At 40.7% G+C, this 12,718-nt stretch overlaps 1 protein-coding gene across 6 annotated transcripts; it reads right to left on the bottom strand.

Annotated features, from left to right (window-relative positions):
* Positions 1-122: 122 nt before the first annotated feature.
* On the bottom strand, positions 123-12,413 carry CCZ1 (CCZ1 homolog, vacuolar protein trafficking and biogenesis associated). 6 transcript variants are annotated; one of them, XM_062503404.1, is made up of 15 exons: positions 12,231-12,413; positions 10,544-10,641; positions 10,329-10,422; positions 10,157-10,231; positions 9,093-9,140; positions 8,753-8,836; positions 6,617-6,792; positions 6,302-6,383; positions 6,086-6,147; positions 5,481-5,592; positions 4,859-4,892; positions 4,397-4,514; positions 2,712-2,870; positions 1,541-1,668; positions 123-469 (listed from the first exon to the last, which is right to left on the bottom strand). In XM_062503404.1, the coding sequence occupies exons 1-15, from the start codon at positions 12,330-12,332 to the stop codon at positions 414-416; spliced, it is 1,428 nt and encodes a 475-aa protein (XP_062359388.1). In that variant the 5' UTR covers positions 12,333-12,413; the 3' UTR covers positions 123-413. The 6 variants fall into 6 exon arrangements, with proteins under 6 accessions (XP_062359388.1, XP_062359391.1, XP_062359389.1 ...); XM_062503407.1 differs by having other exon boundaries at positions 6,617-6,693; XM_062503405.1 differs by having other exon boundaries at positions 9,093-9,134.
* Positions 12,414-12,718: the final 305 nt, after the last annotated feature.

Below are 12,718 nucleotides of genomic sequence, written 5' to 3'. Positions count from 1 at the left end.
GAAGCTGTAAGAATGGTTCAACTGTATGCACAAGACTTGCTGGTTTCAGAGGGAACAGTCTTTTACTGGGTTTTGGGTAAACTAGCAGGAATTTACATTATGCAAATGAACACAGATGCTCCTAAAGTGTAACAATTATTAGTTTTATTTTTCAGCAAAATATTCACATAACATATCAGAATGGAATGGTACAGGTGAATTCAGACTGGCTTTTAATTAGCTTGCACATAAACATTTTTAAAATTTAAAAATTTTATGGTCAGAGTTTACAGATTTTAGTAGAAATTTTGATTTCTTACAAAGCAAGTATTGCTTTACTATTGTCATTATTCCAGTCAATAATATGACTAATAACTTCTCATGTTGAACAAGTGCCTGACACTGACATCTTCAATAAATCAGCCCTTTGCAGATCAATCCAAGAAGAAAATATTATTAAACTGTGTTGCACAAAGCTTCTTCACTTCTTCTGTTAAAAAAAAAAAAAGCTACATCGGTATTGTATTTTACAGAGAAAATAAAAGAAAAACCCTGGAGATTGTCATGGAGAATATAATTAAATTCAAACAGAAAAAGCCTTAAGAGTTTCTAATGTAGAAATACACTTACTATTACTCTGTCTTCAATGGGAGAAAGTCAAGTCTGATGTCTCCCAGTGTCTGAAAGGTGAGTTGTGTCTAAGTGGTTTAAGTGTAATTGATGGGCCTCTCATCAAGCACCTCGGCAGCAGACTTGGCTTAACATTGTATATATAAGTATATTATAACCCCTTTTTCAGAGAAAGGAGGAATTAGGATATTCTGTGACAGAAATGAAGCCTGCAAAACTTTTGCTTTGTGTTATTTGGTAGACTACACTTCCTAAGTTTGTCAGGCACAGAAACATTCATTTACTGTTTCTGTATGGTAGGTTTGATGCTGAAAGACAGTTACAGAAAGATTGCCAAGTTACACAACTCATTCCTCTTGTTAAAATGTAGGTTGCTAGGCTTTGGTCCTGGCGAAGTATTAATTCTTTCCCATCGTGTAAGCAAGCACATTGCCTCCTGTTAAAACAGAGAGCCCTAGAATTGCTGCAAGATTCAAACAGATTTTCAGAGAAACAGCAATGTGAAAGCTTATTGCATTTTAATGTTAATTCTCACTCTTAGTCATAGTAAATCATTCTCAAAACCACATTAGAAACAAGACAGCAATGGATGAGGGACTGGCAGGACAGCCACAATGTGTAAGTAACTAACCCTGGATCACTGACAAATAAAAACTCAGATGTAAATATATTAATCTCTCATCTGTAATACTCTTTTGAAATTACTCCTAAACTAAGCTCACCATGCTCTCCTCTATTATTTGAAAGAGGAAGAATGACTGATTAATAACTAAAAATGCCTGCTGAATATTTATGCTGTTCTTTCACAGCTAGTAGTAAGCAGACTAAAACCTTAGGCAAACTCACCTGATCATGAGATGGGTTTTATTACTTCTCTAGGGACATATTTTAGGAGTATTTGTATTTAAAGTTAATAAGAAACAATGCTTACCATTAACTTCAATCAGATTTACATTTTTTTGATTCAAAATAACATATAGTTCGCGCTGGTCAGACTTTTTCCCAACTACCCAGTAATCACTCATTGCCTTCACAATAATTTCCTCATCTTCATCAGCTCTGAAAGAAGTTTTAAAAAGTAAAGAAGGTGGCAGCAAGTACATCTTCAACAACTTCATCTGTAATCATTAGGACAGTTCAATGTCAGAAATTGTTGTTGTGTAGTATCAAAAAAAACACCAGTCCTAACTTGCCCATCATTCAGTCCAGGTCAAAGGCTTCAAAAATGGCTGCTTAGGACATGCCCAGGTGTTCAGTCTGTAATCTTTTCATTAGCCAAACACTGCAGTGCTCTGAGGAAAACACCTCCATTCTGGTAAGGATACACTTCACAGAATGAGGATTTACTACACAGTGACCAAATACTGAAAGCTGGAGATGGGTTGGTGATACCAAGCTTTCACAGGACTGTTAAGCCCAGACCTACACAATGCTCAACAACTGAATATATTCTATAAAGCTGTAACTAACCCAGTACTTCCATAATATGATGAAACACACTTTTTTCATTTATAGAAAAATTGAAACCTTGTCCTTAAGCAGAGTGAAAACAGCTTGTTGCTAATTAGAGTTAAAAATGTTTTGTCTTAATTTGTGTCATGACAGAGGATCTCTCCCCCCTTGTAGCATAATACCCATTGACAAGAAGCCTCTTAGCTTCTCTATCAGCAGGACTGCAGTAACTGCAAGGTTTGCATTTCATCCATTGTCTCACCCCTAGAAGCCACCAGCTGTGTTGGGCATGTGTGACACAGGCAGAAGCAGGTGTACCTGTCCTTTACACTACTTCCCCAGAATCTCGTGCTTCCCATCCCATTTGCTATGACTACTCTGAAGGCTACAATAGATGTGATATTTTCTTTGACAGAGGCTCTGGCCTTCTTTTATTTTTTGTTTAAAAGGACGCTAGAAGTTTTTTTTAAGATTGACTACTTCTAAACCAACACAAAATACCAAACACGAACAACCGGCCATCAACAAAAAAGACTGGAAAGTGCCACTCCTTTGCAAAAAAAAAAAAAGAAAAAAGAAAAAAGAAAAAAAATTTAAAAAGAGTCCGCTTGGTAGTAGGAGTTACAGACTATTTAATAGTTCAGCATTACCTGGAGAAGTCACTGTTGATGTCACCAAGAATCTTCATGAGGTCAGGGTGAACAGACGCAAGTGATACGCTGGGTGTTTTCCTCATGTGAATGGTACTTTTCTCTGCCAGGTTCATGTGATTGAAATAGATAAACTTAAACTGAGGTTCCTTCTCAGCCCTAGGAAGATTTAAAAAGAAAAAAACAAGTGATTTGTAATACCAACATGCTTTTTAAGCACAGGTTTCCCAGAGACTGGGCAGTGAGCCAGTGCAAAGCTAACCTAGACAGCCTGGACTTCACATTGATGAGACTTGTGGGACTGAAATTCATTTTAACACACTTAAAAAAAAAACAAACAAAAGATAACCAAGCCTGCAGAACCAGCCAGTGTTTCCCCTTCTGCCACTCAGGCTGCCAGTAAACACACACGGGGGAGTCTGAAGGCCTTGTCCCACTTCACAATAGTAATTAATTTGCATTTTTCTAATGAGCTGGTTTTTTTCTGGCCCATTTTGTTCCTGCTGCTCTCCCCTATGCCAGTCCAAGCTTATTTGAATGGATCCTGGGTCTTTAATTTGAGCAATAATTCGTCTTCTATTCATGTCTTTGTTATTTGTTACAACCAAGAGAACAAAGTCTTCCTTGATCCAGGCAATTAGATTTCTTCCCCATCATTTGTACGCCAAGCAAGAGACTATTTTCAAACTCCTGCCTTGGCAGCTTTCCTCCATTTCCTCTTTTATGAAGTTAATTTAAAAACCTAGAGTTGTAATTTTTTGTAGAAGTCACAACACATTCAGACTGACCAAAAACTGGCTGCAGCAATTGGTACTTGAGGCAATGCATTATTTAGAACCAGAAGATACTGTGATGACACCACTCACCTTAGCAAACAACCAGATACCCCTGCTCTGTCACCCACATGCATTAGTGTCAAGGAACTGTATCATGTTTTCAGGACACCACGACATTAAACTTTTAAAGAGTTAAAGCTGCCAAAGCCAGTCCCAGATGACATTTAAAAACCCCAAGTTTAATGATTTAGTAGATTGGCACAATTTCAAGCACATCTTATTCTATTCTGTGTGATTTTGCTGATTTGGGATGGTACCACTGACTGAGTTTACTCACGCACCTATCTTTGGTTGAATTCCTTTTATTTTACCATATAGGATACTGTTCTTTCTTCCTCAACTAATAAATCTATCAAAAAATAAATGCAATTTTATTGCAAGTAAACTGTAGTTCTAAGTGAAGTGTATTTTCCAAATCATTAGCATCCTTTTTCTTTTGACTGTTTTTTGCCCCTCAAGTAATTACCTTAGTCCTGCAAAATGGACAAATAAAAGAGTGTTTTTTCCTCACCTACTATACATGGCAACATTTCAAGAAGCAGTAATTCTGGCAAAGTCCTCAACCGTAAAGCTTCCGCTGTAACCAAATAACTTTCCCATCTCAGCCAGACAACAAACATCTGTTCCTAAATTAGTAACATCTATTGTTACTTCAGGGAGACCCAAATATGCAATAACATGCACTTTATAAACACTTAAGATGCAGAAAAGTAGGTAAGTATTATTTTAAGTACATCATTAACGCTTTCAAAATTTGGGCTCATGCTACCATTATTTAAGCAGTTCATTTAACCTAGCTTTTCACCAACTTATGAGGGAATGCAGCAGGAAAAGAAGCGTGGTACAAACCCTGATATTCTCTTGTTGATGTTGTATTGTTCACATATGTCTGATGCCAACACCGTGAGCTGAGGCCCAACAATGCTGTCCAGTTTTCTGCAAAACTCCAGTGTGGGTGGAACTGAAGCTGTGTCAGGCAGAGAAAAGGGAGACATGAGATTCTCTTCCCACAGCTGAAGGTAAAGTTTCTGTAGTTGTTTTCTTTAAACATCTGCCAGATTCCAAGGACAAAGTTCTCCCATAATTAAAATCTCAGGGGTGATTTTGAATGTGGCTAACTGAAGCAGTATTTAGCCATTTTATTGTGTCAAATGAGTTGCTTGTACCACTGGAACAAAGATAAAAGACTGATAAAAGCACTCATGAAAAAGTGACTCCAATAACAAATTAACATATTTTTCAAGAGTAAAAAAAGCTGCATATTTTACATATAAAAGTCTTGGCGAATAGTTGATGCTAATAGGTTCTTACCATCAATCATAAAGCAGACAGCTGCACTCATGGCCTGGAACAAAACAAAAGCAAAAAAAACCATTTATAAGAGATTACTTTAACTCATGACAGTACTTCAGTGAGGTCAGACACAGGTGAGAAGAGATTTAAAAATTTTTTTAAAGAGGTAACACTTCATTAGGATAACCTTTCTGCAGTCCTGCACAACACAGGTTAGCTATGGTTTTAAAATTCAGCCCAGTTAACAGTTTAAAATGTAGGTGGAAGATAAAACTTGGTAAAAATGTACTTTATAGAAAGATATCTGCAAGAAACTCCCATTTAACCTAAGAACAAAATATTTTTTGTTTGATTGATTAACCCCATATAAAGCCAGGCATGAAATCACTTAAAGCAACAGAAAGCTAGTATTTTGTGTAAATAAAACAATTATTTGTTTTGGATAGGGCACAGGAGAGGGGAAAAGAGAATTCAGGCATTAAACCTTGTTACTAGAAATGCCAGTTTTCTGTCTCTTTGCTTTAACCTGGCCTTATTCTTGCACCTTTCTATACAATTCCTAAGTACTTCACATCACTGTCACCTTCATTGCATAGAGATTCCTAATTCTGTGGAGTAATTGCAGAGGAAACTGTAATACCTTATAAACAATTAAGTGAAGCTCTTCGTAAGTGTCATCAGTGTTAACAAATATTTTGGGAAAACGGCATTTTGACTCTGGATCATTAAGGTTTAAAGGTCCAGTAAGAAACCTAGAAAATAATTCAACAGGTCAGATGGATTCTTGAATTCAACAGATGTTCTCCAAACTTGCAATTAGGAGTTCTTGTGATTAAGGATGTCCAAGCCCACATTATTGCCCAGTTATTGAAAAAAAATGTTGCCTGCTTGCTTAAGTACAGAATTCCTCACTGATATGCTGGGTACAGAGGAAGAACAAATAGGTAAATCCTAGATTAAATCTAAACCTTTGTCTGGAGTGCTTGACTGAAAAGAAATTACTGGAACAATTCCCAGATTTGTCATGCAGTGCATTAAGAACAATTGGGAAGACAAATAATTATGAAGTAATGTTAATGAAGCATTTTCTCTTTTTTCCAAGGGTCAAGTTTTACATTGCTCCAGCTATTGAGCGACCCTCTGGAATGAGCTCTGTGTGGAATATGTACTCAAAATACACACTCCTCCCAGATGTTTTGCCCTGGGGGAAGAAGCAGTAGATGGTGACAATAAAACAAGACCTACCTTCCATAGTGTTGGAGATTTCCTGGCATTTCTGCACGTATTGGAGAATCTCTTCCTGCTAACTGAGGGGGAAAAGAACATACAGGAAAAGCCAGCTCAGAGGCAGAGAGAAGAAAGATTTCTCTTTGGTACTTTAGCCTTTAGTACCAAATAAATAGGAAGACAAAACCAAACACAACCAACCACCTTCCACCTCAAAACCCCCAGCCCAACTACCTCAGGCTCCATGTGCCTTGGAAACAGAGATGTCGTGAGATATTTGTACAAAATTCTCATGTCATCTTGCTCCAGTCCACTCCTGGAACATTGTGGGGGAAAAGAAACAAATTATGTTTCTGCTGCAGTTTAGATCACACATTTTCCTCTAACTAGCTCAGACCAAGGCCTTTCTTACTGAATGAATGGTAGCCTGACTTCTGTTTTCTCATTTTCATCCAACTCTGTCACTAATTTAAAAAAGCTTCTCTATTATGACACTTACTCATGGGATTAGAGATTGAAGACACACAAAAGAATTACTGAAGTACCTACCAGATAAGCTGGTCGTTGTAGAGAAATGCAGTGTACTTGACTATGTTCAGGCTTTCTTCCATCCTATTAATAAATGACTGAATTTTCAAGTAAGTCATTTTATCCAGTGGAAAGAAGCTGATTCCACAAAACACATCCAGCAGATCACAAGACTGTAAGTGCAGTGTCTGCAAGTACTGAGAGAACAACGACAGCTGGCTTTTAGAATTCAGAGAACTGCCAAGGTATAGATTTAAATGACAAATCTGAGTCTAATCCTTAACAATCTGGACTAAAAAACAAAGAAAAAAAGTCCTTCCAGTGCTGCTTGTCTGATACACTTCTTTATGTGGCAACAGACTTTTTATAAAGGTTTGTGGTGATAGGACAAGGGCTTCAGGCTGAAGGAGGCTCAGTTTAGGTTAGATACAAGAAAGCAGTTTTTTCAACCAGGGTGCTCACACACTGGTAGAGTTTGTCAGAGAGGTGGTGAGTGCCCCATCTCTGGAAACATTCACAGCCAGGTTGGACAAAGCTCTGAGTAATTTGATCTAGTTGAAGATGTCTCTGCTCATAGCAGGGGGTTGGCCTAGATGATCTTTAAGGGTATCTTCCAACCCAAACCATTCTGTGATTCCATGTGCGAGAGCAAGAACGTGATTCCAGGTGTCACTTTGCTTTTATTTAATCATTATGAAAACAGCTTTTACGGAAACTTCAAGGTCTTTTGAGAGTATAAGCAAGCAAAGCTTATTTTGCTGATATTTAATTTCAGATTCAGCTGTAGAAATATCAACAGATGCTTTCAATGTATAATGGAATAAATAATTTCCATTATTCACTTTATTGATGGACTGTAACTTTAGCCAGAGATTTCAAATACACTGTCAAGTGGTCTGTGGAAGATGCTTTATCCAATGGCTCCCTCTACAGTCACTTCTCATTACCAAATTCTCTCAAGTAATACAGACCAACAGGGTGACAGATCTCTGTCACAGCTTTAAAGTCTCTCTGTTTGAGCAATAAAAAAAATATTACTGTCTTTTTTGCAAAGGTCTACTTTAATTTAGTCTGGACAGTAGCACACACCAGCTCATCATGGTATTCCTTGTACCAATGGTGTTTATTTTGGAGTCCACCATGAGTCCTACAAAAAACAAACAAGACCCCCTACAAATCCACAAGCAAAGCCTGTCCTTTTGTTTACAACTGTCACAACACCATGTCATTCTAAAAATCTGTTAAAAGAACAAAATTTTAAACACCATTAGGCAATGTCTACACTCCATCATTATCAGAGATCTTAAAACCACCTAAGCACAAACTGCTGATAGCAGTCCTGTTTCCTTGCTTGCAAACAAGAAAAATGGGGGCAGGCAGGCACTTTTCAAGTGTGATGAAACTTCTCATCTAGGAACTCAAAATTCTGCCATATGAGACTACCAAGTCAGTTACTTTATGTGAAAAACAGGTTTTGCTTTTCATCCTTTCATCACTAAAACATCAGCTATGAATGAAATTACATTCTGAAGACTACTTATAATGCATGCAGTATTTCCTGAAACCTTCTCAGGATTGGCTACTAATTCCACATAGGGGCTGGAGTAGGGGGGAGAAGATAAAAAAATTCATCTATTCACTATTTCACATAGTGAGGTCTGTGCATGCAGGTCATGGAATCTCCAACCGTGGATGTTTTCAAGTCTCAACCACCTAAAGCTCTGGGCAGGGGAGTTTAAATTCAGAGTTACCCTGCTTTGAGTAGGAGGCTGAACTGGATGACCCCCCGAAATTCCTTCTAATCTCAATGAATCTACAACACTCACTCAAGTAGGTCTGTACAAATTGTTATCCCAGTAACCAATTCAAACATTAAAGGAGAACTTTGAAAGAAAGAATACAATTCCATCAGAAAAAAGATCCAACAGTCAGTTGTTCCATCAAGCCATAACCACGCTTGTGGTTCAACTCCACTTGAAGAACCTACTCTGTCAGAAAAAGCAGGAAGTATTTGACAAAATGAGCAACCACATACTTTGTGTTGACTCTACGTCTTTTCCACCTCCTCTGTGCTTTCCACTTTTTGTTTTTGTTTTTTTTTTTCATTTTATTCCAGTTCAGAATCACACTGTATGTGCCTGGAAAAGAAGGTCTTACCCGATGGAAGAATTTCTCTAGTCTCTCCTTTAGCACTTTGACACCCCCATCTTCCATGGCTTTCAGGAATGTGCCATTGAAAAGCTAGCAGTTTAAGGGGAAAAATATCAGTTAGTTGGGTAATCATTTACAGTAATTTTTTGTAACTTGACTATGAATGTAGATTACAACAGAGCTCCTATTCTCTAACACACTCCACATCAATCCAAATGTATCCCTTCTTTATTGAAAAAACATCTAGATTTGCTGAGTCCAGACCAGAGGCAAGTATTTATGTGTCATTGGAGTGTCTCATGCTCTTGTTTTGTAAAAGGCATTGAGCCTCCCGTGTTAAGCCTACCTTGTACATGCTGTAGCACTGCTGGAGGACTGAACTATAAACCTTGTCCTGCAGGAAAGAGAGCAGCACATCAGTAGGAGGAGAGGCAGAATTACAAGTATTTTGGCTGTTACATATAACACGTGTTTTCAAAGAGCCAGCAAAGACACAAATCAGAGAAGTCAGTCTCTGAAAAGTTAAATGGCATTTTCAGTCAGCATCTAGAAATGTCTCTGTACTTATAAAGTATGATTTCAATAAAGGGAGTCCCTTCCCCCCTCACATCTAGTACCAAAAGCACCATAAGAACTCATGCCAAGGATTCCAGTTACAAACAGTGCCTTTTCCTGAGGCCAGTGGTCAATGAAAATGAACCTATTTCTGACAGCTCTCTCGTCATCCAAATCAAAGGCTGAAGAATGTGGGACACTACAGCAGTTTTATGGGGCTGAGATCTTGAACCCAGATTAAAAAATATTTTATCTGGCAAAATAGAGTCCCTATGACTCCAATCCTTTTCTTAGGACACAGTGTGGAACAAAAGTAATGCACACTATAATGAACAGGGGCAGGATAACCAACCAGCTTTTTAATTATTATCCCACCCTGCCAAATACCCTTCCAGTACACAACTGAACAGACCTAATGATTCTGCAGCTTGGACAAGAAATCCCATCATAGTTATGAGCTTTTCTGGTTTTTCAGATTATTAGTAAATATTACTAGCAGTCTTCAGAAAGCAGTAACGTGTATACTGGCAACTAATAAAAATACATAGCTTTAAGAACTTAAATAAACAGATCCTAAGAAATATTTACCCACTCATTCCAAACTCTAAGTCTCACAGCTGTATATTTCACCAGTGTTTATTGAATGATCTTGAACTGTTCTCTGGATAATTCTCTATCTTGAGCTCTTCTTTAAAATTTACTGAATAGTACTTTGCCCTTTTTCCATTTATGGAGACAGGTATAGAAATATATATAAACAATTTTACAGCAGTTTAAGAAGAATTAAACTAAGATATTTCTGGAAGTACTCTTAAAAATACAACTCATTTAAAAAAAAAAAAAGTTCATTATTACCAGCAATTCTTCTTCCTGATATTCATACACTGGCTTTCCATCTTTGTGTTTTTCTATTATGGGATTCCGTACAACCTAGAAAGTGGAACAGGCTGGTATTAGACAATGCAGAATGCATTGAGAACATTGCAGGATGGTGTTTTAGAAATATGCATATCACATGCATAAGTACCATGACCATCCAGAAGTTTTCTTCAGGTTCATGGAAAAACTGTCTATTCTTCTGTGTATGTAGGGATTTTGCAGGTTTTGTTGGACTAAAGGTCCTGGAAAAGAAAACATATATGTAGATATTTATACCCACTCACAACATGAAGACACATAACTGAGATATTTAAAATACAATGCTTGTGCCAAAACAATCACCCATGCAATCAGACTTCCTACCTCGTGAACTGCACTATAGCTTCACATAGCCCCACATTTCTAATTTTTTCATTCTTTTCTACTTCATTTGGGTGATAGAAGAGAATCTTCTTTTCTTCCTAAAATTAAAAAAAAGAATCCAAGCAAATGCATTTTAACAAAATTAAAGACGATTGAGTTCATGGTTTGCTTGTTTTTTAATTCCTTAATAACCTAGGCAAAATTTTATTTTGTACCAAAAAGGGCATCTGTAATAATGGATAAAAGGCATATTAAGCACACTTAAGCAGTCAATCATCCCATGATATGTCAAAGTACTTTGTAAATTGAAGGCTATTGAAATCACAGGCCCCAGTCACTTCTCAGCCTGTTCAAAGCAAGGCGAGCTTCAAAGCCAGCTCAAAGCATGGCAAGCTTCAAAGGCAGCTCAGATTGCTCCAGGCCTTGTCCAGTCATGTGTTCAATACCTACAGAGATGGGAATCCCACAACTTTCCAGCCCTGCTCTGATGTTAGACCATTTCTCTGTGGAGAAATTTTTTTCTACCTCATCAGAATTTCCCTTCATCCATCCTCATTCTTTCACTTCAAGAACCCGACTCCGTCATCTACCACTATCCTTCAGGCAGGTGAGACTGCCCTCTGCCCCCTTTGCACATTGTCTCTCTTCCAGGCTACACAAATGCAGTTATGGTAAGCCACAGACTGCATCCCCCTGCCTGACTCAGGGCCTCTCCACCAGACGATTTCAGTTTGCCAGTACTTTTCCTACTCTGGGAATCCCTGGAGGATCACAGCAACCTCACATGTGCTGGACAGAGGGGAAGCACTGGCTTGGCTGGACCTGCTGAGCCACCCTCCCTCCCACAGCCACAAGCGCTCGCTGCTGATTCACGTAGGACCTGTTGTTCACAGACTCCCTGGTCCTGTTCTGCAGAGCTGCTCCCAACCAGTCCCCCCGACCCTCCGCGGTGAGCCAGATTACTCCACCCCACACACGGGGCCCTGCTGAGCTCCACGGGGTGTGTGCCGGCCCAGTCCCCAGCTCGCTGAGGGTCCCTCCCAACAGCGGAACAGCAGCTTCCCCCGGCCTGGAGTGACCCAGGGGCGAGCTGAAGGCACGCTCATCCTCCCCATCCTGCCACTGCTCAGTATGTAAGTACACTGCTCTGTTCAAAAACTATTAAAGCTGAGCATGAACCACACAATACGCTGTTAACTAAAGCTAGTGACTAGAGCTTCTTGACTTTCCTTACTAAGGAAATGGCGAATAAACACTAGCAGTAACGTGACTGTAACTAAGCTAAATAGTAATCTTTCTACCATATTGTATCTACGTCGAGAAACTTATTTTTAGACAAAGTTAAAGCATCAGTAAAACAGTTGCTGACAGTCCAGCTCTCTCTCTCTCAGTCTCTCCATCTACAACATACGCCCTGCTGCTGACAACACCTCCGGTTAGTGTTTCTTTCGGTCAGAAGCGGTGACGGACCCCAGCGGGAGCGGCAGTCGTCCCCGGCCCCGCGGGTACCCAAATACCCGGTAGGGATGCGGCGGCCGCGGGCCGGGAAAGCCGCAGCTGCGACCGCCTTTGTGCGGAGCCGCTCCGCAGGGACAGCGCCGAGCCCGCACACGCTGCGGCCCGGCCTCGGGCCCAGAGGGATCGCCGCGCCTTCCCCGCATCCCTGGGCGTGACATTCCCCCGGTACCTCTCCCTCTTTGGGCCCCAGCTTGGGGTTGTAGATGAAGAAACTGAGGAGGGTCGGAGCGAGCTGCTTCTCCTGGCCGGCCGCCCCCGCCGCCGCCGCCATCCTGAGCCTGGGGCCGGCAGCCGCCAGACACCATCGGGGATCGGCCCGAGGCCGCTGCGGCACCGGCCCCACCGCGCTTCGAGCGGCCCCGGCCCGACCGCGGTTCCGCCTCCGCGCCCCGGAAGCGCAGCAGCGGCCGGGAAGAGCTCCCGGCCCGGGCGCCCCGCAGCGCCCCCAACGGCGGGCACGGGAACGGCGGGAAGGGGAGCCGAGCCCGGCGTTCCCTCATCCAGAGCCGTGCCCGGCCTTCCCTCAACCAGAGCCGAGCCCGGCGTTCCCTCATCCAGAGTCGTGCCCGGCGTTCCCTCATCCAGAGCCGTGCCCGGCGTTCCCTCATCCAGAGCCGTGCCCGGCCTTCCCTCAACCAGAGCCGAGCCCGGCGTTCC

This window comes from Cinclus cinclus, chromosome 16, assembly GCF_963662255.1.
Source record: "Cinclus cinclus chromosome 16, bCinCin1.1, whole genome shotgun sequence".
NCBI classification, from domain to species: Eukaryota; Metazoa; Chordata; class Aves; order Passeriformes; family Cinclidae; genus Cinclus; species Cinclus cinclus.
Note: the sequence above shows the minus strand (reverse complement) of the source record. Positions and strands in the feature narration are given on the sequence as shown.

What these genes read in the sequence shown, in the direction of transcription:
- CCZ1 (XM_062503404.1), bottom strand. Translation starts at nt 12,332, where the DNA reads ATGGCGGCGGCGGCGGGGGCGGCCGGCCAGGAGAAGCAGCTCGCTCCG. An exon ending in ATCAGGAAGAAGAATTGCTG is followed by an intron (nt 9,141 to 10,156) that starts GTAATAATGAAC and finishes TCTTTCCTGCAG; the next exon opens with GACAAGGTTTATAGTTCAGT. An exon ending in ATCAACAGTGACTTCTCCAG is followed by an intron (nt 1,669 to 2,711) that starts GTAATGCTGAAC and finishes AACTTCTTTCAG; the next exon opens with AGCTGATGAAGATGAGGAAA.